This window comes from Castor canadensis, chromosome 12, assembly GCF_047511655.1.
Source record: "Castor canadensis chromosome 12, mCasCan1.hap1v2, whole genome shotgun sequence".
Classification (NCBI taxonomy): domain Eukaryota; kingdom Metazoa; phylum Chordata; class Mammalia; order Rodentia; family Castoridae; genus Castor; species Castor canadensis.
The window spans coordinates 76,459,381-76,485,553 of NC_133397.1; the positions used below are offsets into that span (position 1 = coordinate 76,459,381).

General features: G+C 47.8%; 1 protein-coding gene across 1 annotated transcript; it reads right to left on the reverse strand.

Moving 5' to 3' along the window:
* Positions 1 to 5,108: 5,108 nt before the first annotated feature.
* Cd8b (CD8 subunit beta) lies at positions 5,109 to 22,393 on the reverse strand. Its single transcript, XM_020185854.2, has 6 exons — positions 22,274 to 22,393; positions 19,001 to 19,360; positions 14,484 to 14,570; positions 10,824 to 10,913; positions 9,207 to 9,243; positions 5,109 to 6,949 (listed from the first exon to the last, which is right to left on the reverse strand). The coding sequence occupies exons 1-6, from the start codon at positions 22,314 to 22,316 to the stop codon at positions 6,937 to 6,939; spliced, it is 630 nt and encodes a 209-aa protein (XP_020041443.2). The 5' UTR covers positions 22,317 to 22,393; the 3' UTR covers positions 5,109 to 6,936.
* Positions 22,394 to 26,173: the final 3,780 nt, after the last annotated feature.

Below are 26,173 nucleotides of genomic sequence, written 5' to 3' on the forward strand. Positions count from 1 at the left end.
ATTCTGAGGCCCTCTTTTTTCTCCCTAATAATTGTAGAGATGCTTCTTGACCTATGATGGGGTGATGTCCTAATAAACTCATCCTAAATTGGAAACCTTGTAAGTTGAAAAGACATTGAATACACCTCCCCTACCAAACACCCCAGTTCTGCAATGCAGGAGCTGTTTCCCTTGTGATCCTGTGGTCTACTGTTGCTACTCAGCATCTGAAGAGAGTTATCATACCACACATCATGAAGCAGAGAAAAGATCAAGATCCAAGTTTCCATTTCTATCAAATGCACTGCAATTTAGTAACATCACAAAGTCAAATTGAACCATCCTAACTTGGAGACTGTCTTTCTTCCCTGGCGATCATGCCAAATCATTGTTTTAAAGTCATTCTTTGATGGCTGTCTGGTAATTTTCAGTGTAGCAAGCCCACAATTTATTCAGTGATTCCCTACTGGTGAATTTGGGGTTATTTCCACTTTTTATTTTGCCCAAAAGTGATACTGAAGTAATCTTCTTTGTACATGCATTTTTATGGGTCCATATTCCCAAAATGCTGCACTTCATGTTATTTGTCACGAGATTTTGCCAAACCATTTTCCACATGGCTACAGAGCCTTGTTCCCGCCATTAGCAACACCTGAGTGCCTTTGGTCACAGCCTCTCCAGCAGTGAGTGGCTTCAGTCTGTTAACATGCCACTCACCCGGTGACATGTGTATGCAAATGACAGATTTCCATTTTCCTGGAAAAGGATTGTGACCATACCTAAGTCACAACTCATGTTATGAAAATGAGATTTGGTGGTAGAGGTCATGGGCAGGAGAAATGAGCACCTGTGGGTCAGTATTTGTCTTAGCCACAAACACACACAGAGTCTTAGCAGAACAGGAGAGAGGGGGCAGGTCTGGAGTTAGCATCAGAAGTCTGGCCAGGCTCAAATACAGGACAGTGTCCATGGCAAGGTCCAGTATTCACAGTAGTCAGGGATAGCTTATAAGGCATACGCCCCCTACATTCTCCCCTATCCTGCCTGCCTCACAAAGGAGCACACAGACACATTCACTCTGAAAGCCCAACAGTATCATTCCTTCTCCCATGATGGCTTTTTTGTGTGACTGGAGAACTGGCCACCCCCTGACTGAGGAGGATGCGAAGGCCCATTCCAGTGAGGGCTGACTCCCATGTGAGCCCATTGAGCCTTTCTTCTCACTGCCTCATGACTGCCACACAGGTGATTCTAAGTTTCTGGGAAGCTAGGCTTTCAGCAGGGTCCACAAAGACCTGCTTTCCTATGGAAGTTACCCTATGTCCCCATGTGTGAACCAGAAGTATCAGTGTGGCAGTGGAGTAGACGCTGGATGGACTCCTTCTCCTGCCCTGCCCAGGCCAGAGGCTCCATGATTTCAAGCCAGGAACAGCTTTTGTGCTGGTTGAGTTTCCCACTGCTTTTATCTCCCCATGTTATCCAGGCTTGGTTGAGGCCTGCAGCAGGGATGAAGGTGGAAGGCAGGAGTCATGGCCTCCCTCTGGCCTAGCCTGGTCCTGCCCAGCCAGCGGGTCTAACCCAACAGCCAGCTTTAGGACCACAGGATGCTGAGGGTGCTGGGGAGGGGAGTGTTGGGGAGGATGGGCCCCCACTCCCCAGTCAGCACCACCTCAGATCTTCCCCTTATAAATTTGCCCCCACCCAACCACAGAGACCTCTAAAAAATATGCTGTGAGAGGCCGCTAAGACTTCTGTCAGCTGAGCACAACTTTTGGTGAGAAGGCAATGCATACCTCTGGCCTTGTGTTGGCATCATCTGTGCATTTCTGTGTTCATTTACCCATCATGGATCCAAGGCTGGTGCTAAGGTAGAGCCAGGAAGGCACCAAGGTTACTCATTCTTGGAATCATGCAAGTGCTGGCCTTGGGTCTGAGTTCCCCATGACAATGGGGCGAGAGACAGGGTCTGTGCTGATTCTTCAGGGCCTGGAACACGTGCACTCAATCTATAGCTGAGTTGTTGAGTTTATGTTCTTTAAGGGGTTTATCGCCTGTGCTTGGCAGAGCAGACCTTTCCAGGGGCCTCATATCCTTGGGTAGGTGGGGGAGCAGGCAGGAGGAGTGACTGTGGTTCACTCCCATCAACAGCAGAATCTGCTTGTGGGAGCCTGAGGACCTGCATGCTGAGCTTTTCACTGCATTCATTTCTTCATTTGGTTTCTGGCCTCAAAGTCGAGGAATACTGGCCATTTGTACAAGTGACAGGAAAGAGCTGATGAGCCATGGCCCCTTCTGGTAAGGAGGGCACCGAAGCTGAGGCTGAGCGGTCTCTTTGGTAAGTGTCCACAAGCAAGGCAACGAGTCCTGGGGCCCTGCTTTGTCTGTCCTGGCCATGTTGCTCCTCTGAGCCCAGCCCAAGGCTGACAGGACACACAGGAGGTGTCCAAAATAAATACATTTGAGCTGGTATCAAGATGCCCAAGGAGGAGGAGAATTAAGTGCAGGGGGAAGGATGGAGGGATGGCTCAGTCCTATAGAGGGACAAGCTGGAAACTGTACAACTTAACTGTGTGGCAAGAGGGTGGGAGTTGGGCTCAGTGGTACAGACTGTCAAATACTCTCAAGGCTTTGGGTCACTAAAAACATTGTTGTAAAAATTATGGAAAGAAAGGAGGTCATTTCCTCTTAAGACAGGCTGAGCTCTATGATGGATGCTCACATGACCCAGGAGAGCCAACCCTACAGAGCAGGATGGAAGTGTTTTTAGTACCTCTGCTCTAAGCTCCTTAACCACAGCTGCCTTGAGGGTTTTTGTGGATCCCAGAAAATGGAAGTACAGTTCCCCAAGTCCATGTACCAAGTTATGTGGCCAGGAGAACTGCAGGAACCAATGACTCATGGTCCCCTGGAGGAGCGTCAGTGACGCATCAAGGAGGTTTCCCAAGAAGTGACAGAGGAAATCTCTTTATCTTCCACCGCCTGGAAAAGCCTGCCAACATAGGGCTGTTTCTTTCTTTCCCTTTGACTGGTTGGTAGATTCAGATCAGCTTTGCAGCCCCCGCGGGCTGGGGATCTCTTTCTGAAAACAAGTTGCCCACTTCCTACAGAGACTGAGCTGCTGAGGAGGGGCGGGGGTGGGGATGAATAAGGATGAAAGAGCCCTCTTCCTCCTGCTAAGAGGCCTGGTGGGCGACACACCAGCAGGCTTCAAGAAGAGGGGTAGACCCCAGTGCTGCTTCCAGACCCTCTGCCTACTACTGTCAATGGAGGATCACAGCACACGACAGGACAGGAAAGAAAGGGAGACTCAACCGATGTTATTTCAGAAGAAAGAATCACAGAGGTTATGAGCTCAAGGTTGGTCAGGCAGTATTGGGCCTGCTGTCTTGTGGCCTTGGATGTGCAGCTTGATGATTTCCGGGATACGGATTTTGAAAATGATAGTTATGAACAAATTATCTCTTCTATTTGGATATTTAAGTTGATTTCAGTTTTTTAAATAATTGCAATGACCACAGCCCTTTAAAAAAAAAAAGTTATATTCTTTCCCCAAATGTTTGTCCTCACATTACGAAAGTAATATAAGATTGTGTTGTAAAGACTCACACAACACACAACCATTCAAATGCTGATTTTACTCATTTCTGCCATGTTCTGTGCTTGGATTTTTAAAATCAGAATTGGAAATTTCCCATTTGAAGCCAGTCATAGAGTAAATCCTAACAGATCCTCTTCTAAGATGTAAAAACACAAATATCCAGAGGCTTTGGTATATTATTAGAACAAATCCAACTTGCAGAAAAAATGAGATTAGGTTTTCTATATTCTATCTTATGCATTATGTATTCTATAAGATATAAATCTTCTTTTAAAAAAGTATATGCAGAAGAATCTGGAAGAACAGAAACTTTATTTTTTTTCTTTATTAATTTATTCACATATGCATACATTGTTTGGGCCATTTCTCCTCCCTGCCCCTTGCTCCTTCTCTCTTCCCCTCACCCCTCTCGCTTCCAGGCAGAACTTGTTCTGCCCTTTTCTCCAATTTTGTTGAAGAGAAGACATAAGCAATAATAAGAAAGATATAGCATTTTTGCTAGTTGAGATAAGGATAGCTATACAGAGAGATCCCTAGCATTGCTCCCATGCACATGTGTATTGCAGCCCACCTTGGTTCATCTCTATCAGACCTCTTCACTACTTCCTGGTCACCTTCCCATATTGACCTCTGTTGTTTTAAGGCTATTGTATTAGCTCCTCAACAAGAAACTTTAAAATATTGATTTTACATTATTTCTACAATGTTCTGTACTTGGATTTTAAAAAATACCTGTATTTCTCTTTCTTTGTTGAAATATCACCATCTATATCCGTATCTATTTATGAAAGTCAACTTATGACTTGATGGCTTTTGAAATTGAACACATTCATATAACCAACTCTCAGATGGAGAAGCAGAACCCGCCATCCTCAAACCTCAGCTCTTTCTAATGGCCACCCTGCACCGAGTTCACCGTGATCTGACTTTTAGTAATATTTCTTTGTATTGGCCATGCCTGTTTCCTATCCATGCTTAAATTTTAAGAGTGACCATGTACAGCACCACATTTTGTTATTAAAATGAGAATAATCAATACAGATGTTGTAAAATATATACATATGTAGTGGCCATCATTTGATGTCAGAATATATGGTTCTAGCACATGCCTTAACAGTTGTATAGACTCCCTTTTAAGGTTGCATTGTAATTTATCTAACTGCTCCCCACTTTAATTTTATTGTGGAGCTGGAGATTGAGCCCAGGGCTTTGGGCATTTTGGGCATGCTAGAAACTGGCCCATTTTGATGGCATTTGAAGTGTTGCCAATTTTTGGCCAATTTTAGGCCAAATGAAAACACATGGAACAACTTGAGGTGTATTTCTTTGTGCACGTCACTTGACTTATTTAAGTTAAATATCCATGAGTAGAATTGGTAGTCAGACAATATATGCATATATATATATATATATATAGCAGGAATGGCCCCCCCAGACAGTAGGAACAACTCAGTTCCTTCTTTAGCACAGAAGTCAGGTGCTGGGTGTAGACCGCAGCCACCTGGCTCCTTGGGCAGCTAGAGTTGAGCCTGCCTCAGCAGCTGCCTGTTGCAGAGAACACAAAGGAGCCCAAACCACCCCTTGCCCCTAACCCAGCCCCACTTAAACTTGTAAACAAGTGAATGCAATTGCAGAGACTGCATCAGGGAACTGCCTCGGATATGAGAGCCGGCAGCAGGACAGGGGCCTTGAGGCCTGTTCTTACTTCTGCTGCAGACTGGGTGTGAGCCTTCAGGGAGGGCAGGTGCACACAGCAGGAGCTTTCTTTTCATCATTTGCATGGCATGGCCAGGCAAGGAGCCACCTTAATGATTTCTAGAGGAGTCTGGTCCAAATGACCCAGTCCTTTTCACCTTTCCCCTCAGCCTTGGAAGGTGGCCTGTCACTTGTCCCCTGGGCCGATGGGGAGAAAGTTTTTGCTTCTTTTGCTGCATCCCCCTCCCCCACATCTACACCTTCTAATTCCCACCCACCACACCCAGTTCTGCTGCAGCTGTACCTCAGATGGCAGGAGGTGGCCATCCTAACCCCTCCCCTGGATTACAGCCATCTTCCCTTTCCTGTTTCCTGTAACTTTTTTACATTCTGTGACTGCCAGAAGCCTCTGAACACCACTTGGTTTGTCAATACCCTTCTCTGATCTGGCTAGGAAAACAGATGGCGCTTGATTCTCCTTGGACCTGGCCACCGTGCCTCTGTGAAAGCACTCAGCTTGCATGGGATTTTGGCTCAATCACTTCTAGGCTACTAGAGACCAAGGCAGTAGCTAAGACAAGATCCAGGACTTTTTCAAAAGCCAGGGTCCTCCTCTCCAACCCCCTCCAGCTCAGTGTCTGCTCCTTGAGGGTTCCTTCTCTTTGGCATAAGGCTGCCCTGAGGCCAGGAGTCGCTGAGGCCCAGCCCTCAAGAGCAAGTGGTAGTGGTTGGGGGTGGCCTGGCAGGACATGGGCTGAAGGCATTTGGCAGTGGGGCATGATATCATGGGCTCTGGAGGCACTGGCATCCTGGCTCAAGGTTCTCTGGGTGCTTCCCAACCTCTCCAGCCTTCTCTACACCCACAATGCATATGGTGGGGACAAATGAGGATCTCAGTGTGAAATGAGAACATGCAAACTTTGTCCTTGTGTCTTTTCACCTGAGCATTGATATTTTTGCTGTAGATGGGTTTTTGTCCTTATATGTCACAGGAGCCACTTTCAACTTTAATCCAGGACTTTATTTTCATAACCAAGATGTTTTTGTAAAAAGAACAAGAGAGTGAGAGAAGAAATCTATAAGCACAGGAGGGGAAAAGTTGAAATTTCTTAGTGGGAGTTGAAGTGAAATTCCTTCTCCCAACCACACAACCACAAAGGAAGGCCTCAGAGACTAATATGGCTACTGGCAGCCAGGCAAGCCTTTTTAGGAAGCCTCATTTACAAGCTGGCTTCTCTGTGAGAGATACTCAATGGTGTCATCCCAGTTCTATCCCATGAGAGACCCAGGAGCCAATGGCACTGCCCTCCCAGGGCAAAGCAACTTATAAAGATGGTGCCTGGATGGGCAACATCTAGGTCCCAGCCCAGGAGAGTACAGAAGCTGGAAGTGGTGTCACAGTGGCAATTCTTAGTTCTCTGGCACACTCTGTAAGTGCTCTGGAGCCCTGAAGCCTCGTCTCTGAGACTCCCGATGACCAAGCAACAAGTTGTCCCCATGCATGAGGTCCATAGAAAGAACTTGCAGCAATTTAAAGCAGGCAGCTTGAGCAGGGCAAGGAAATCTGCACTGTCGCGTGTGTCCCTTCTCTCTCGTTTGTCCAGATCTCGCTCATTACTGACCACTGTTTTTTTATAGCTGGATGCCCAGAATGTAGACTCTCATCATTTGTAAAACCTGGAAATGACAGCAAGTTGCAGAGCACTTAAATGGTATTGTATTTCCTGTAGCAGAGACAGATGGAAAATGAGGTTGCTGGGCTCTATCCCAAGTAGATTGGGACTAACGGTTTTGTGTTAGGGTGTCTTTAGGGCCCATCTAAGCCATTTTAAAAAAATTAAAGTTAGAAAATAAAAAAAAACCACTCTCCCCAAAATATAGTCCCCAAAACTCAAGCTTTGAATGATGTTGCTAACTGCAGTGGCTTCTCAGATGAGCTCTTCACAAACGCACAGTAAATGGCCTACTGATGGGTGGTTCTCTGTGGACAGTCAGAGGCTGGTGAACATCTACCCCAAATCGCAACCTACGTTTGGAACAGCTGATCTGTGAGGCTCAGAGTGTGTTTCATCCACACCTGGATCATGATAGCAAAACCAGAAGTGGTTTTCAAACTTTTTTTTTAGCCACAAACTCTCATTCAAATGACATCTTGTGAGTAAATGTAAACCCATACAATAGATGAGAGCAGAGCTGTTCTAGTGAAAAGGTGAGGGGGGTTCAGGGACTCCCATGACCACCTTGAGCTCCCTGCCCACCTTACCTGGTCTTCAGAACCCCTGGTGTGCCAAAGCTTGATGTCCCACCTCCAGTTTCTCCGAAACTGGTATTAGATCACTGGAGAACTGGTTAACATGAAAAGGTGTGAAAGGAACAGACCACAGACAGCGCCCAGAATGGGTTTGTTCTCCATAAAAGGTCACCATGGGGAAGATTTTGAACAGAACTTTCTGGCAGTCTAGTCTTATCTCTTAGGTGGGGGAGCAGTTCCTAAGTCCAATCTATAAAGTGAAATTTCATGCCATCTGAATTATCATTGCAAATTGTTCACAAAATACAGTGGACATGGTTAAGTAATTCTTGTATATAATGATGTACAGTGTGTAATAATGAGAGTTAATGTGGACACTTTAATTCTAAAGTGTATAATAGTATATTCTGTTGCTTGGTGGGTAGACTCATAGACTTGAACTTATGTTTTACCAATTTGTGCTTTGACTCCATGGGATTAAGGGTCAAACACTTTATGGTCATTTTTCCTGCAGTCCTGACAAAAGGCATGAGGTTGGTACTGTTGTCCCATTTTACAGATGGGAAATAGAAGACTCAGAGAGGTGAAGTGACTCGCATAGAGTTACACGGTTGGTGAGTGGCAGACTAATTCAAACTCAGGTCTGCCTCTCGCTTGACCAGAGCCCTTGACCACAAAGCCCTGTTACTTTCTTGCATTTAGAAAGACATATCCTTTCCCCCAAAACACGTTCATGTGGAAATGGGGTGTTCTGAGGATCAAATCAGGTAGATAGATGTGAAAGAGTCTCAATGTTGAGGAAGAAAAGTCAAATCCAAGAACACCGCCCAAGGCTGAGGGTGCAGTACTAGCCCTGAAGGTGAGGAGAAACCACAGCCTCTGGCTGCTACCAGCCTCTGCCCGTCAAGCATTTATGGCCTGGAGGGTGCTTTTTATCTTTAATGAATTTATTTTTTATTGGAGGGGGGAGTCTTACTATTGTAAGGGTCTTACTATTGTAGCCCAGGCTAGCCTGGAACTTGCCTCCTCCTGCCTTAGATCTGAGTGCTGGGATTAGGGGCATGTGCCACCACTCCTGGCTGAAGGGTGCTTTTCAGCCCTTGCACTATGAGACTCAGTTTTGGGTTTGACAACTCCTGGGACCCAAGTGGGGTCTAGGAGGGTTGGGAATTTAGCTCAGTGGAAGAGCGCTTGCCTGGCAATTGTAAGGCCCTGAGTTCGGTCCCCAGCACCGAAAAAAAAAAAAAAAAAAAAAGCAAAAAAAAAAAAACCAAGTGGGGTCTAGGGTGGCTGATGAGACGAAGACAGCACCTAGGAAAGGGACAACTGCCGGTGGAGAAGCCTGGTGTTGGAGACAATCACCTGTCTTTGTAACATGGGGGTAATGACCTTCCTGACTTGGGTTGAATGAAATCATGGGTGGGAAAGAACCTGGGATTCTCTCTGGTAGTCTGTGCACGTGGAGGTTGACTGCTAGCATTAAGAGAGCTGAGATCTTGTCTTACCTACTTGGAATACATTGAGTGGTTAGTCAGTAATTTTGCTTATTTAGGTTAGCTCTTTCCCTGAATTCTGTCAACCTGTCTGTTTATGATTCTTTGAAGGTGACATCTGACTGCAGTCAGGGCTGCAGCCAGCAGCAGAGGCTAAGAAGCCCAGGGCCACACCAAGGAAGACACTCACTGTTTCATGAAGCGCAGTCGGGCTCTCCTCCGCAGACCTGGAAGAGCAGAGTAAGGGCACCAGTCAGCTCGGGCTGGGGGACCACTGGCCCCAAGCCCTGGAGACCAAGGAGGAGGACAGGATCTGACAATGCCCCAGACCTTGTCCCTGATGCCAGGCTGGACCCAAATGCTTCAAACATCTTAACTCCCTTCATTCTCACTATGAGCCTATGAGCTAGGTACGTGACTATGTCCATTTACAATGGGGAAAGTGAGGCACAGAGTGAATGGGTTACTGGGTAACCTGCCCAAAGCCATGCAGCTAGCAAGTGGTAAGGCTAGAATTCAAATGCACTTCCTCTACTCCAGTTTCTCTTGCCCTTCACAGCAGGTCAGGCATGAGAGGTTCTGCTTCACGTGGGTGTCAGGGGATAAGCAAGATTTCCCACTGGGATGTAGGAAGGAAAGTAACTGTGTCCTCTTATATTTTATCTCATCCTTTATTACTCTTTATCTTTGAAATACATTGAATAGTATTCATAATATATTAAATAAATGTAACTAATTGCAGATAGTGTTAGCTATTTAAATTTTTTTACTGTTGGTACTTAGGATTGAACTCATGGCCTCATGCTTGCTGGACAGGTGTCTACCACTTGAGCCACTCTACCACACCGGCAATTTAAAATTTCTTCATTGTGAGGTCCTTAAACAGAAAAGTTTGCAGACCACTGAAGCATAATGGGGTTCTTAGAACAGGATACACAGATCCCTATGTAGGAGCAAAGCACATGGATATGGCTTCACTTCTCTGGGAAGAGGGCTCACAATTGTCATCATGTGTTCAAAGGGGTCTGTGACCTATAAAAGCTAAGATCCACTGATGCTCCCCTCATTGTGCACAAGTCCAGGGAAGGGTAAGTGACTTGTTCAGTGTGGCACAGGTGAGCATAAAAGCCAGGGGCAGTCTGGGCTTCCCTTTTCTCTGCGCATCCTGATTATGAGGACAGTGTCCTGCAGTGCCTAGGGAGACCATGGAAGGGGATGGGCCTATGCTCTGAGTGGCCAAGAGCACCTGACACCTGAGTTTCCCCAGGGTCTCATGGAGGGGAGGGACTTGTATGACTGGCAATCTCCTCTGGACACTGGGTCTGCATCCCTACCGCTCCCATGAGTTCCTGTCCTCGGGGCACATGCCATGTGCCAGGTGCTCTGGGAAGGATTTTACAAACAGTAGCCCTAGCAGGTAGGCAATGTTTTATCCCTGTGTGAGGCAGCTGAGACCCACTGAGGCCAAGGTCACTAGATGAGGGAACAGCAGCATTAGACTCAAACCAAGATTCATCTGACCCCAGAGACAGATGGTCTCTCATTCTGGCAGCAGGACTGCACGTCAAGGATCACATCTGGGTATGGGGGTGTGGCTCAGTAGTAGAGTTTGTACTTAGCATGCATGATACCTGGGGTTTGATCTCCAGTACCCCTACCTAAGAAGCTCCCCGTAAATGAAAAGAATCACTTCCAGAACTACTATAGGTTCTGTGGAGCTGCTGTCTACTCTGCTGCCCTAAAGAATAAACTATTCCCGGGGTCCTTCAACTGGGGCTCCATGATGGCCCAGGAAAGGGCAACTCACAGTGCAGGTGGATGGCCACACCAAGGGACACCAGCAGAACCAGTATGCCAGCCACAAGAAGGCTGAGGATGATGGGGCTACATGGCAGACCTGGAAAAGACACACATGACATGTGTTCAACACTGAGCACTTGAGACACACAGACATGCAAGGGAAAAATCACCAGGATCCCACCTCTTGGAGATACCACTGGTTGCATTTTGGAGTACTTCCTTCTAGTCTTTTTTGTATGCACTTTAAATATATTGATATAATTTTATATAAAATATGTCTTATCTCCTATCTGACTTTTTAAAAAATTAATTAAATGCTGTTTATGTTCAAGAGAGGTAGAAAGTTCTCATGCCTATTAATGATACTTTATTTTAGCTATTTATTTAAAAATTTTATTGGAATGTCACAAGATATAGCTGAATGCATTTCCATTGTAAAAGATTTAAACATATGGTTAAAATCCGTCTAGCTTCCTTCTTCACAAAAGTGACCAGTTAATAATTTGGTAATCTTTCCCTTTGCATTCACACATGCATAATTTCCACAGACACAGGTTTTTCAGTGGATTATTTTTTTCCCTTCCCTTAATCATGGCAGCACATTCTTTTTCCTAGCAGGGAAACACATGACTATACAAGTATACCATGGTTTATTTAGCCATCTGTGGGCATTTTGGCTGTCTCCTGAGTTTTATTCTTACAAGTAACGCTTCAGAGAACATTCTTGCATGTTTCTGTATGTAGACGCTGTTCTGGGGCAGATACTCAAAATGGGAACTACCACTAACAAATAGATTTTGTCCATTTTACCTTGTAATAGATGCTGTCAAATGTCTTCCTTTCCATTCCCAACCACCAGTAGTGTGCCCTGCAGGATCTTAATATCAGCAGTTTTTAGATTTTGCCATCCAGTGTGTGTGTGTAAGGGGGGGTGACATTTCACTTCAATCTTGTTATGTGTGAGCTGCAGCCTGTGATATATTCATATATAGATCACTTGCATGGTTTTTCTTGAGTTGGCTATCTGTTCCTCTGTCCATCTCATTTTATTTTATGAATCTATTTTTTGAGACAGGGTCTCACTATGTAGTCCAAGTTGGTCTTAAACTTTTGATCCTCCTGCCTCAGCTTCCCAAGCACTGGAACTACAGGCATACACCACCATGCCTGACTCCTTTGTCCATTTTGCATGCCAGTTCAGCGGTAGAGTTTATATTCTCATTGCCTCGAATCCTCCTCCACTCCCTTTGAGGCCCCTGTGTCTGATTCCTCTGAGTAGCTGAGGTGCAAAGCCAAGGTCCATGTGTGAAAGCACAAGGTTGTGGGCTTGGACTCGGGGTTAATATAATTAGAAAGGGTTTTGGATGTCAGGGAGGGAGAGAATTTTTACGGGAACCTTATGACGTGCCAAGGTCAGGGCTAACTGCAAGTTTCGTCTTGTGAGGAAGGAAGGTATTACCATTATTTTTCTCTCTCATTTTGCTGTTCGTGAAAACCAAGATCCAAAGGCCCCAAATCACCCAGCTACTAGAAGGCAGAGCCAGAGAGGATACAGGACTTAGAGGACATAGGTCCTTTGGGTTCTAAAGTCCCTACTGGTCCTACCTGAGTGGCTTGGATGTGGGAAATAGCAGAGGGAGTGGGAGAGCGTCGGCCATCACCAGAGGGGAACAAGCCAAGGTTGGATGGCTGTGATGTGGACAGAGGACTCCTGCGTGGGCGGGAGGATAGGCCAGAGGCCCACCTCTGAGATGCTAAGGGTTTCACCCCCTCCATGTTCTCCCAACTTGGAAACACCTCAAAAATATGGCACTAAGTGAAAGAAGCCTTGCATACTTAAAATGGGGGAGTTTAGTTATGCCTCCAGAAAGTTTAAGCAGTGGAGATGGCCGCAGGGTGGCAGGCCCCTGGGGAGAGGCCCGCAGTGCAGCCGCAGGTCTCCAGGGAAGCACCGTCCTTTGGCTGAACTGGATGTCCGGCTTCTCTTGCTTCCTCAGCGTAGGGTCCTGTCGTATTTGTGTTTTTCTTTTTCTTTCACATCGGAGTCTAACTATGTCGCCCAAACTGGTCTCAAACTCATGAGCTCAAGCAATCCTCCCACCTCAGCCTCATGAGTAGCTGGGACCACAGGTGTCTGTGCTTTGTACCTTCTTTTTTTTTTTTTTTAAATTGCAGCTTGCCTGAAATCCTTCAGGTGAAGTTATCAGGGCATATTGCACTGGAAAATGAGGTCACGCTGTCCCCACTTTATGTTCTCTAAGACTTCATCTTTCTCTTCACTGGGACCGCATCTGGCAGCTTCCCACCCTGTCTGCTGCTCCTGAATAGGTGGACCTTCTCAGTTGCTCTGTATTTAAAGACAATGTTGGTTCTTTATACAATCTTAGCTCTCTATGTTGTAAGACGAAGCAACCCGAGCAGCACAGGCAGTCCTGGAGTGGGGGGCTCTTGTGGTTTGTTCTCTAGGTGACAGCAGATGGTACTTTCTGTTTGTTACCAGTAACTTTTGGGGGTTGAAGTCAGTATTTTTCCAGAAACACATTTGGCTGATGCGTTCAAGGAAAGTGTGTATGTATACGCCCATGTGAGCAGGCGTGCTTGTGTGAGTGTGTGTATGTTTGTGTGACCATGTGTGTGCTTGTGTGACCACGTGTGTGTTTGTGTGAGTGTGTACATGTGCCTACTCCAGCTGAGGCTTCTGAGCAGAGAGGCACGTTTGTTCTCTCATTAAGGGAGTGTGTTAGAGCCTCTGTTAGATATCGAAACTGGAAGAATTTCAATGCTGGCTCTTTGGGTTGGATTTTTTGTTCATTAACAGCTTTATTGAGACATCCATAAGTCACAGATCGCAGAGTCCACCCGTTTAAAGTGTACAGTTTGATAGAGTTGTGTACCCATCAGTATAATCTAACTTCAGAACATTTCCTTCTCTCCAGAAAGAAGTCTCAGATCCACTAGGAGTTATTTCTCATTCCTCCCCAGCCCCACAGCCTTCCGCAGCTCCTCATTCACTTTCTATCTCTATGAAATGTCCTACTCTGGACATTTCATGCCAATGGAATTGCACAATATGTGATCATTTGTGACTGGTCTCTTTTACATAACATTTATGTTTTACATAACATTTCTAAGGTTCATACCAGCTTTATTGATTTATTTAGAGACAGGGTCTTGCCAGGCTGGCTTCGAACTTGCAATTCTCCTGCCTCAGCCTCCTGAGTGTTGGGATTACAGGCATACCTAGGCAGTACTTCATTCTTTCCGTCACACTGTAACGTATATATCTCATTTCAGTAGCACATTCCTTAGTTGGTAGACATTAGGGTTGCTTCTATTTTTCGGCTATCATGACTAATGCTACTGCATAGTAGCATTGGTGAATGGATCCTCATTTAAATTTCTTTTCTGTGGTGATTGCAAGTCTGAGCACACTAAATGGTAAACCACGATCGATCATTCTCAGCATCCCTTCTGACCCAACTCAAGGCAGGAGAAACAGGCTACAGCCAACACGTGGCAAGTGCTTGCAGAAGGAAGGAGGGCTGGCAGAGTGGCTTACGTGGTAAAATGCCTGCCTAACAAGTGTGAGGCCCTGAGTTCAAACCCTAGTATTTCCAAAAAAAAAAAGGAAAAATTAAAAGGAAGAGCACAGGGGATGGAGACTCACCCTTCCGAGTTACTGGGCTGGGGGGCCGGCACACTTTCTTCCTGGTGGTCTTCTTGGTGGGCTGAGCAGCGGTGGGAAAGACATCAACTACAGAAAGAAAGCAAGACTCACAGCTCAGCCAGGTAAATGACAGGTGGACTTAGAGAAACACTGTGCTTTACATGCGGTACTAAATTCCTCACGATCATTCCCAAGGCTGCTACAGGACTTCCAGTCACAGAGTAAGAGACCTGTTGATGTTCTCAGGTGTGTCTGGGACCTATGCATAGGGGTCAGCTTGGTGTGCTTAAGAGAGAGCTCTGGAGCCACCAGACCCAAACAGAGCCCAGTGGTCCTGATGAACCACTGTGTGACTTGGGGCAAGTCATTATGCTTTTCTGTGCCTCGAGTTCCCCATTTGCTGTAATAAAGAGGATTCCTACTTCTTTCTCAAGGTTGTGAAAGTTATGGGACCGTGTGCCCTGCATAGTGTGCAGTAGACATGGATCCACCTGGCAGAAGACTGGTATCCTCAGGCCCTGGGCAAGCCTAAGCCAGTGGGGGAAGGTCGCGGAAAGGAGGAGGCTGCCTTTTTCTGCATGGACCATGCCATGTGGGCTGTCTATTAGGGGATTTGTTCTCCTTCTCAGTTGTCCTTAAAAATCATATAACACTGAGCTAGAGGAACATTTAGTCTCAAACTTTAATTTCAAAGGTGGATGTCTGAGACAAGGGGGGACTGACTTCTGAGTAGTACGTGTCAGGCTGGGACCTCAGGTCCTCCTCCTGGCTCTGGGTGGCATTCCTCTCCTTCATTCTGACCCAGGGACCCATACGGCTTCAGATGGAAGAGGACAGTGGGTCAGCACAGTGAGCCAGGGGAGACTTGTGGTTCTGAGGTGCGCAGTGAGGAAACAGCTCCGTGACACGGTTCTCAGTAAAGTGGTAGGAGAGGGGACAGAGAGACAGCTTGAGCTTAAACTCTAGAGCCAAGGGGCCAAGGAGGAGCAGCCAGCACATGGTCATTGTGGGCCAGCAACTGCCATATATAAAGCGTACACTGTGGTCCTCTCTCCTGAGCCTCCATGAAGACAGCACAGCTGACTTTGTTGGCTTCAGGATGCTTCTGGGAAGAAACGAACTAGAAGGAACATGCTCAGCTCCCAGTGTGCCGGTGGCAGGGCCAAGTATTTAAGATTTACTGATGACAACAACTTTTGGGGTAGGCATTACGACCCCCAGTTTATCCACTAGGAAACTTAGGCTCAGATGGCTGAAATAACTTGGCTACATTAGGTAGCCATTGAACTGCAGTCAAGATCTGAACCAAAAGATGATTCTAGACTCTTTGCTACCCAATTTCCCATGCTGCTTCAAGGGCAAATGCTTTCTGACAAAAAGTTAAACATATTAGGTCCATCCAAGATCTTTGGTCATCAGTGTTCTCTAAGATACCCAGGGACACAGTTGGGAGGTGTGTGCAAGGAGTGTGACCCCCTGCTGGGATGTTAGCTCCCTTAATGCTCATGGGCCTGGAAGTCATTCTGCTACCCTCATTTTCTTCTCAAGGAAGCAGGAGTCTCTCAGCTGGTCCATGGTGAGCCTGGAAGGGAGCCAGCTATAATAGCCCTCAGTGTCTTGGCTGGCCACAGTGACCTGTGTCTGGTGGAAGGGAGGGGCTGGGAGGTAGGAAGAGCTGTTCTAATTTCATCTTGTCTCCTTCATCCCTCCTGACCCCCTAGTTCAACCTCTTCCACTGTGTCCTTGAAAGGAACAGGCCTTTTTGAGCCCATGGTATGCTTAAGAGGTCTGAACAAGGCCCTGCCTCCCCTCCTACCCCCTATCCACTTTCTCTACCCCAGGTGCATCCTCTAAAACACAGACCTTTCTGTCAATCAGGCAGGCTCTAGTTCTGGATACCCTGGCCTTGGGGAGATTGTAGAGATGTAAGAGCGAGCTTTGGGGAGGTGCTGTCATTCCTGGGATGCTGGGCAGCATGCGGGGCCTGGAAACATGGAAGCCAGGAATGGGTGGAGGTGGAGGTTATAGAAAATTTCTGAAGACCAGTTATCCTTATTTCACCATCCACCTTTCTCAGACACCAGAATCTCATGAGTGGGAAGATGTGGGGAGCAGAAACAAAAACAAACCAAACCAAAACCAAATCCCCTAAATCCCATGTATCCATACAAGAATCAGGGGACTCTTACCCTGAGGGAGGCCTCAGCCTGCCCAGGATCCCATAATGAAAGGCCTGAGGCTGGAGAGGCAGTAGGGCATCACTCTGGGTTTTGTTTTCCTGTATGTGTGTTTTTTTGGGGGGAGGGGGTTGGTGACACTGGGATTTGAACTCAGGGCTTATGTGCTTGAGAGGCCAGCATTCTAATATTTGAGTTATGGCTCTAGCCCTTTGTGCTCTGGTTATTTTGGAGATAGGGTCTTGCTTTTTGCCCAGGCTGGCCTGGACCAAGATCTTCCTGTTTATTCTTCCATGTCCCTGGGATGACAGTCACACACTACCACACCGAGCTTTCTTCCATTGCGATGGGGTTTCCAAAACTTTTTTGCCTGGGCTGGCCTGGAGCAGCAGTCCTCCAGATCTCAGCCTCCTCATAGCTTGAGATGACAGGTGTGCACCACCAGGCCCAGCTATTAGTCCAGGTGGCGTCCTACTAACTTTTTGTACAGGCTAGCCTTGAATATCGATCCTCCTTACCTCAGCCTCCCAAGTAGCTAAGATTACAAGTGCGAGCCACCAGTGCCTAACTTTGCTTGTTTTTTGAGGCAGGGTCTCACTTTGTAGCCCAAGCTAGCTTTGAGCTCATGATCCTCTTGCTTCAGCCTCCCAAGTGCTGAAATTATAGGCATGTACTGCCAGCCATGCCAGGCTGGTTTTTGTCTTCCTAAACTGTACTGCTATCCCTGCCTCCTCACGCTGAGTGGTCTAACCTCTGTGGTACCTGTCCCTGTCAGTGCCCCCAGGTGAGCAGAAAGCAGGGCAGTGGGAGGACTGACTCTGGGCTGAGCAAGGGAAGGGGCTTCAGCCACACAAGGGCCTGTGAGAATCTGCCACAGACCCTTCCACCCTTGCAGCTGAACCTCACTTCTCACGTGCTGCCAAGCATGTACAGCGTGGCCACTCTGAACAGAGATACTCTTTGCACACAAAATAAGATTATTTCAGCAATAATGTTCATATTGGCTGCCTGTTAAGTTAGGTTAAGTAAAATGTATTACGTGAATTAGTTTCACTGGTTTCTTTTTACTTTTTTTTTAACCTGGCTGTTAGGAAATGTAAAATTACATGTGCGGCTTGCAGCCATTTCCACCGCATGCACTGACTTAACTCAAGGAATGAGCATTTCCCAGGGATGGGGGAGTCAGCAGCCCCACGTGGAGATGAGAAAACTGAAGCCCCAGGAGGGGAATGACCTGCTCAAAGGCACGCAGCAAATTTTCAGCAGAGTTGGGCCTGAGGCTCCGTTTGCTTACTCTCTGTGAGCCATAGAACCCTGAAAAGAAGATTGAGGGCATCCACCCCTTGCTACACTGGAAATGCTCTAAGGGTGTCCAGGCCATGAGGGCCTTCTTTCCCTGTGTGTATACTCAGGGTTTCTTTCTTTCTTTGCAATATTTTTTTTAATTTATTTTTTGGTGGGATTGGAGTTTGAACCCAGGGTGTCTCACTTGCAAAGCAGGTGCTCTACCACTTGAGCCACACCTCCAGTCCATTTTGCTCTGGTTATTTTGGAGATGGGGGCTCATGAACTATTTGCCCAGGCTGGCCTCAAACTGCAATGGTCCCAATCTCAGCCTCACAAGTAGCTAGGATTACAGGTATGAGCCACTGGTGCCTGGCAGTACTGAGGTTTGAATTCAGTGCCTTGCACTTACTAGGCAAGAGTTCTACCACTTGAGTCACATACTCAAGACCTTTCTTACTTTAGTTATTTTTCAGTTAGGGTCTCACATTTTTTTGCTTGTGCTGGCCTCAGACCTCAATCCTCCTACCTATGCCTCCTATGTAGCTGGTATTACTGGCTTACTGCTTGGCTTATTGATTGAGATGGGAACTTGATTACTGTTTGCCTGGGCTGACCTTGAACTTTGATCTTCCCGATTTCCACCTCCCAAGTAGCTGGCATTGCACTACGTTCATTCAGTACTCAGGATTTCTGAGACTACTGTCAAGTGCTTAAGTCCCATCCAGCCACAGCCTCAGTGGGCCTGACATGATCTGAAAGACTGCATTGCCCTGTTTCCACAAGAAGCATAGCTTCTGACTCTCAGTCTCATCTGTTCCCATCCAAAGTAGAATTCCTAATATACTGTGAGCTAGGTGAGTGGCAGCATTGACACGACTATGTACAACACTCATGGGTGCTTTGCCTAGGTGATTCTCTACACAGATTTCCTGTTACTATCAGCAACAGTGCTGTTAGGCATGGCTGCAGAGTATGACCCACTGAGGGCGGGGCAGCCCCAACGCACTCAGAAAGTGTGTGCTGCTAATTTATAAGCATCAAGTCTGTTCTTACCCACACTCAGCTGAGTTCCCCTCCCGAAGGTCAGCTCCGGGGTCCCGATGGTCATGCAGAAGTAGACACCGCTGTCTGCAGGCTTCAAACTCGTGAGATTGAGAATGGACCGGCCCATTTCCCGATACAAAGTTAGATTCTCCTTTGTCACTCCATTGCCATACATAGTCCCTTTTAGAGGATGCCAGGAGGCCAGGATCTCATAATGACTGTCCTTGCTGGGGGCCTGGCGCTGTCTCAGCCAGTAGGTGTGCGTGTTGCTCGGAGAGTTTTTAGCATCACAGTACAGCACCACCACTTGGTTGGTCAGAACATTTTTGGGCTCAGGGGCCTGCTGGAAGGCAGAGCTGCCATGGAGAGCTGCAAGGAGTCAGAAGGCACAGAGACTATCAGCACATTTTCCTGGCCACAGAGTCCCACCAAGCCACATGTTAAAGGCAAAGCCATGGAAGAACCTGCCAGTGACAGGGCCCAGGGTGTCAAATGCAGCTGGCACCTCCTAGACTCTGAGCCCACAGAGATCACTACCAGGTATTGTTTGTCATGGAAGCCTTACAGTAGGCACAGGGGACACTGTGGCCATTTGTTAACAGTATACTTATATGTATGGTCCTTGGCATAAATTATTTCAGCCATGTCTCAAACTGGCTTCAGGATTTGCACCCCCATTGCACAGATGAGAAAACTTAGACATAAATTACTTGTTTAAAGTCTCACTTGCAGTTATAAAGTGGCCTGAGACTCAAACTCGAGGATCGCAAGTCTGAAGCCTTTCACCTTGTGTGGCTGCCACACCATGCATAGGTCATCCATCAGCTCCAAGCAGCTGGAGGAAACCGAAGAGCCAGGGCAAGGTGGGAGAGCAGCTCAGTCATAGACAAGAGCACATGGCTGGTTTAGACAACCTGAGACAGGACCCGTCACCATTTCTAGACAAAGAGCAAAAGGAGCTCACTGTCCCTGGTAGGCACAATCATAGCCCATTACTCCCCAGCCCAGCAATTGATGGGCATCTGCAGCCCCATGCTCCAGAGGAAGGACAGAGACCCCTCCCCCTGAAGCAGAGCTGGGAGTTCATCTTAGTCTCAGAGGGGAAGACTCAGTAGGTAAGAACTTGTTCATGAGGAACTAGAGTAGGACTCATGGGCCTGGCTGTGAACCTAGCTGCTCTGTACCAGTTACAGGACCATAGGGAAGTCAGCGAGCCGCTGTCTTCTCCCTGTGAAAGGAGGGTGGCTGGGTGCTATTGTCTTGCTTGCTGCTGAGGGTTAAATAGAAAGGAAGAATGCCCAAGAAATCACACTGCAAACTACGAAGCATGGCACACGGGTAAATACTGTCCCTTGTCTCACATTTCAGGGCTGTTGCTGGCAGTTACTGGATCAGAACAGGCTTTCACCGTGATCAGGGCCACTCAGGTTCCAACAAACTCAATCTGACCTAGCAAGCCTTTCATTTTGGCTATGGACAGAGGATGACCCTGCAGACCATGTGCAGGCACAAAGGGGACCTGAGAGGGCAGAGGAGGCCAGTATATGCAGGCAGTGTGTGTGTGTGTGTGAGTGTGAGTGTGTACACACAGGAGGAGCTGGCTTCCTGAGTTAGTGGCCCTTGTCCCTGCCTGTACTTGTAGCTGAGACTTCATGGCCCTATCGTGGCTTCCCTAGGACTGATGAGATGAACTTAAACCTTTGGACACCACTCTGAACTTCTGCTTGCATCAAGAACAAATTTGCACTTGGGGCGCAGGTGGTTGGTTGATGGACTTTCTCTTTTCTCCCCAAACACCAGACTGCCTCTCCAGCCGGGCAGGGGTTCTTCATTGTTTTGGGTCATTGATCTCTTTGGGAAGTTAATAGGATTCCATGACGCCAACATCTATTGAGCTGTTCTGAGCACAGTGTGTGCATTATCTCATTTAATCCTCACCAGATTCTACACGGGAAGAGACTTTCATACCCATTTTATAAATGAGGAAAAAGAGGCTAAGGAAGGTAAGGACATGCTCAAGGTCACACAGCCTGTATGTAGTGGACCTACATTCAAACCTGGATTGTGGGACCCCAGAATCTGAGCTTGGAGCCACTGAGTCAAGGAAATGTGTGGTCCTCTCCTGGGTCTTGCACACATAGTGGGGCTGAAAATGCACAGATGACAGAAGCCTTTCCAAGAAAGCCCAGAAATGACTCCTGAAAGGGTGAGGCTTGGGCTGTGAGTGTGTATTTCCTTCTGCTAAGACGCACTCTGATTTCCCACTCCCTCGCTGTCTCTAGTTCTACTTGCTTTAAGCTTGTGTGGACTGAAGCTGGTTGTGACCAGACCCTTAGTGCGCTGGACACAAAACCAGGCATCAAGACACATGTGGTCTTGTTTGATCTTCACAGTAACCCACCAATTCCATTCTCAAAAGGACCTGCTATTTCTAGACACCTCAGCAATAACCTTAGTCGCTTTGAATGTCCTGGACTCATTTCCATTTCTGATGTGATTGAGCTCATTGGGTCACAGTGGGGATAGCAGGTCTTGTCCCCCACTACAGGATAATCAGTTTGGGGCTTTTGGAACCACAGACTAGTGGGCATCTGGGGGCAGAGTGGGGGGTTTCTTCAAGAAGGCAATCTGTCTGGGCTTAGACTCAGTCTCATTCCACACCTGTGCCCCAATTCCAATTCTAGTGCTGCTTCTTAGGGGAGCCACACTACACAGGACCCCCAGAGAACACTTGAGAGCCGGGGAGTGGAGAAGGAGCGTCTAACCAGAGGTGTCCCAGAACTGGCGTCATTGGGCGGTATTTGTCCAATTCTACTACAAACACTTCCCCGGAAGGGATAAAAATGTGTCTATAGGACCCTCCGCCGGGGCCAAGTATGGGGCAAGAAGGCCAGACTGGGCCCTTGGCACCTCCCAGAAAGAGAGGGAGCACATCCCATTGGGGCTCCCGGATAAGGACATTTTTCCTTTCTGTCTGGATCCCCCTTCCCCTTTTTCCTTCCTTCCTTCCTTCCTTCCTTTCTTCTCTCTCCTTTTTTTCCTGCCTCCTCTTCTCTTCTCCACCTCCTGAGCAGGGGTGACCTAGGTCTGGGGCTCTCCAGCCCTCTGGGGTGGGAAGATGGAGGACATTCCTCCCTACCCTCAGGGATTGTGCCTGCCCAACCGCCTCCCCGGGTCCCCGCAGCTGGGCTCTGCCTGTCGTTTCTAAACTCCACTGTCACCTGTCTGTCGAAGACCCCCGCCCCCGTCCCTGTCCCGTAGGTCGAGTGTCCTCCGCCTCACCTGCGAGCTGCGCGGCCAGAACCAGCCAGAGCCGCGGCTGCATCTTGGGGCGCCGGGACGCCTGGTCCCCGTGGCTCCGCTGACACCGTCGGGCAGAGGGTGGGTGGGAGCGACGGGCGGGGTACACCGGCTGAGGTGAGGTGCGGATGGGGTACAGCGGGCGGGGCCGGGCCGGCAGCAGTGGGGGGAGGGGGGGGAGGCGGGGGATCGCAAGGTCCCCGCCCTCATCCTCCCGCATGTCAAAAGTCTGCATTTCTCAAAAGCCCACCGGGACCCCGTACTTTCTGGTAAGGATGAGACAAGGCTGACTTGTGCCAAGCAGTGGCATGTGTGTGAATGTCCCCTGCCCTGGGAGGTGCTGAGCAGGGCGGGGCTGTGACCACCTGTGACAGCTGGGTCAACTGAGGCTCAGAAGTCAGCACGATTTCGGTGCCCAGGGTTCAGCTGGGCCCGGAGTGATGGAGACTCCAGGCCCTGCCCTGCTTGTGAAGGAGAGGAAAGTTAACTGACCTTGACACTCAGCCAGATGGGGGAGGAAGGGAGGGGAACTGGGAGCTGGGGCTCTGGAAAGGGCCCCAACTCTGCCTGAGCTCGGGGTGAAGCCAAACCTAGTCCTTCAGAGGCCCAAAGGACTGAGATGATGGGAGTGGGGAGGGCACGCCTGGTGCCCTATTTTCCTTCTTTGCCTGTGGTGACATTCAGGCTCGATCAGAGACCCTTGTCAGGGAAGACCTAGCTTGGCCATTGTGGGTTAGGGAGGAGAGGACTGAAGGGTTGGGGCAGGGGGCTGTCCAGGGAGAACTGTGTCCCCAGTGACCTGCAAGGAAGAGGGAGGCTGAGAAGATCTCTGGGGACAGTCACCAGCAGAACTCACAAATGTTAAAAAGGACCGGGTAGGCCAGGGCCCTGGGTCACCCACAGAACTTGGAGTTGGTGAATTGGGGATGGTGTGTCACTGAAGCGCTAAAGCTGCCAGCCCGGTGAGGGGTGAGGACACCGTGACCTTTGGTGTCCAAATCCATCCCACTCTTGCTGGTTGGTGGTGACAGGCATCACTGATGCTGGTCAGAGAGTTCAAAGGCACTGGAGGGGAAGCAGGAAGAAGGAAGTGGGGTGTGTCCTGAGTATGGGCTATTCCGGGCCTGTCAGAGTCTCCTTCCTGCTCTCATATATATCCCTGCTGTTCCTGGCAGCAACTGCTGAGGCCTGGGTCTGCACAGGACAGACGGTCCTGAGGAGACCACTGTAGTGTTGGTTTTTGTTGTTTTCAGCTGTACTGGGGTTTGATCTAATCGCCTTGTGTTTGGTAGGCAAGTCTCTACCACTTGAGCCATGCCCCCAGCCCTTTCTGCTTTAGTTTATTTTTCAGGTGGTCTCATGTTTTTTGCTTAGGGACAGTCTCAGACTGCCATCCTCCTTCCTGCTGCGTAGCTGCCTTCTCCTGCCCCAATCCTTCAACCCCTTCCTCTGCTAACCCATAATGGCCAAGCCAGTTCTTCCCTGACAAGGGTCTCTGATTGAGCCTGAATGTCACCACAGGCAGAGGAGGAAAGCAGGGCACCAGGCGTGCCCTCCCCACTCCCATCATCTCAGTCCTTTGGGCCTCTGACAGTCTAGGTTTGGCTTTACCCGAGCTCAGGCAGGGTTGGGGCCCTTTCCAGAGCCCCAGCTCCCAGATGTGCACCATCGTGCCCAGCTTATTTATTGAGATAGGGTCTTGCTAGCTTTTTTTGTTCCAGTTCACTTGGAACCATGATCCTCCCAATTTCCAACTCCCATGTGGCTGGGATTATAGATATGTACCACCACACCCAACCCAAAAGTATTGGTGTGAAATTCACATAACATAAAATAAACCAACTGAAAGTGTACAATAAACTAGTAAATAGTACATTTACTCCCTATTACCCTCCCTCCAGATCCAGCAACTACTAATCTTCATTTTGTCTCTGGATTTACCTGTTTTGGATAGTTCATGTAAAAGGAATCTTACGACACATGATCTTTGGTATATGACTTCTTTCACTTAGTATAATGTATGTGAGGTTCCTCTACCCCATTGTACATATCAGCTCTTCGGCCCTCTCTATTGCCGAGTAATATATTGGTGCATGTGTTTACCATGGTTTGTCTGTCCTTTATCTATCGATGGACATTCAGGTTGGCTGTTGTGGCTGCCTTTTGGTTATTGTGCATAGCGCTGCTAGAAACATCCATGTACAGCTATGTGTTTGGGTCTGTCTTTTCAGTCCTCTGGGTGCACCTACAGTGGAATTGCTGGGTCACACACAGAAACTATGTTTAACTTCCCAAGGAGCTGCCCACCTGTCTTCCATTTACCTTCCCAACAGGGGAGGAGACTTCCAACTTCCCCAAATCCTCCACAGCACTTATTACTTTCCCTCTTTGTTTTTGTATTTATCCTAGTGGATGTGTAGTGTAGCTCATTGTGGTTTTGATTTGCATTTTCCTAATGACTAATTGGCATATTTTATTGCTTGTTGGCCAATTGCATTTCTTCTTTGTCTATTTCAAATCTAGTCTGACTGGTAGAGTGGCTCAAGTGGTAAGAGCTCCAGTCTAGCAAGTGTGAGGCCCTGAGTTCAAACTCCAGTGCCACCAAAAAAAAGAAGAAAATCTCGTCTTTCTACCCACTCTCATGGCACCTAAGCTTTGTAAAGGAAGTGATTTTCTCACTGAATAATTAAAAGTTACTTACTGCTTTGTCAAGTCACAGGAAGGGAACTCCTGATGCACTGGTAAAGGAGACCCTTACTCTTGTGATCAGCTAACCCTTCTATCTTAGTGATTTAACTCCAAATAAATTGACAGAATTGTTGCCATTCAAATGCAGTGTGCCAGACTAGGGGGTATTTGCTTCACTCCGTTCTGCAGGGAACAACACTTTTTCTGTCTCATGGGTCCCCATCTCAATTCAGGGCTCTAGATATCTCTGTGGAAAGGGGTAGGGCTGGGACCAGGACTGCAAGTGTCAACACCACTCTGTCCACTTCCCATTGGCCAGAACTCAGTCACATGGACCCAACCAAACTGCCAACTGGGCTAGGAATGAAGTTTAGTTGGGTACCCAAGAGGAAAGGGAAATGGAGCCAGTGACACATTGGTGATATAGGTGGAGGTGGAGTCTGTGACCAGAAGACTTCCAAATTCTTTGTGTCCCATGTGGGTGTAAATGGAATTTATTAAAAGTTAGAGAAGGAAAATACAAAGAGGAGCCTGGTGGGGTGCAGGTGGAATCTGGAGGCCAAGAGAGCGTGCTTCTCTTCTCCAGGTGCTGTTAAAACTTACATGCTAACCTATGGGAAGAGAGGAACTGGTGATTCCCATCCAATAATTAATGAGTGGGGAGGAGCATGGGCGGTTCCTGAGCCAGAGCATGGTCAATCTGAAATGCAATTTTAAGTTTCTATGAGTCCCAAACTTTCCCTAATTTTGGTCTGCTTCAATATGACCAGGATCCACTATGCTGACTGATATGGTACAAAGCATGCCCTTAGCATTAGTGTAGCTCCTCTGCTACTTCCTCGCCCCAGGCCTTGGTTCCTACATTGCTCCAGCACCAGCCATCATGGCTCATCTTCAGGGCCAAATGAAACCCCGGATCTGTTTTATATACTCTCTTGTTGATAAGTTGTTTTGTTTTGGTTTTGGTGGTACTGGGGCTTGAACTCAGGACCTCACGTTTGCTAGACTTGCTCTACCACTTGAGTCACTGCACTGGCCCTGTTTTGTATTGGGTTTTTCAAGATAGGGTCTCAGGCTGACTTTGAACCATGATCCTCCTGATCTCTGTCTCCTGGGTAGCTATACAGGTGTGAGCCACCAGCTTAACTGTGCTATAAGGAGCTAACTTAGTGGATCTCAAGTAGAGGTATTTTC

Coding starts and splice junctions, on each gene's coding strand:
- Cd8b (XM_020185854.2), bottom strand. CDS start 22,316: ATGCAGCCGCGGCTCTGGCTGGTTCTGGCCGCGCAGCTCGCAG. Junction 19,361..22,273: donor TCTGGCCGCGCAGCTCGCAG/GTGAGGCGGAGG, acceptor GACTCCTTGCAG/CTCTCCATGGCAGCTCTGCC. Junction 10,914..14,483: donor CAGCCCAGTAACTCGGAAGG/GTGAGTCTCCAT, acceptor TGTCTTTTCCAG/GTCTGCCATGTAGCCCCATC.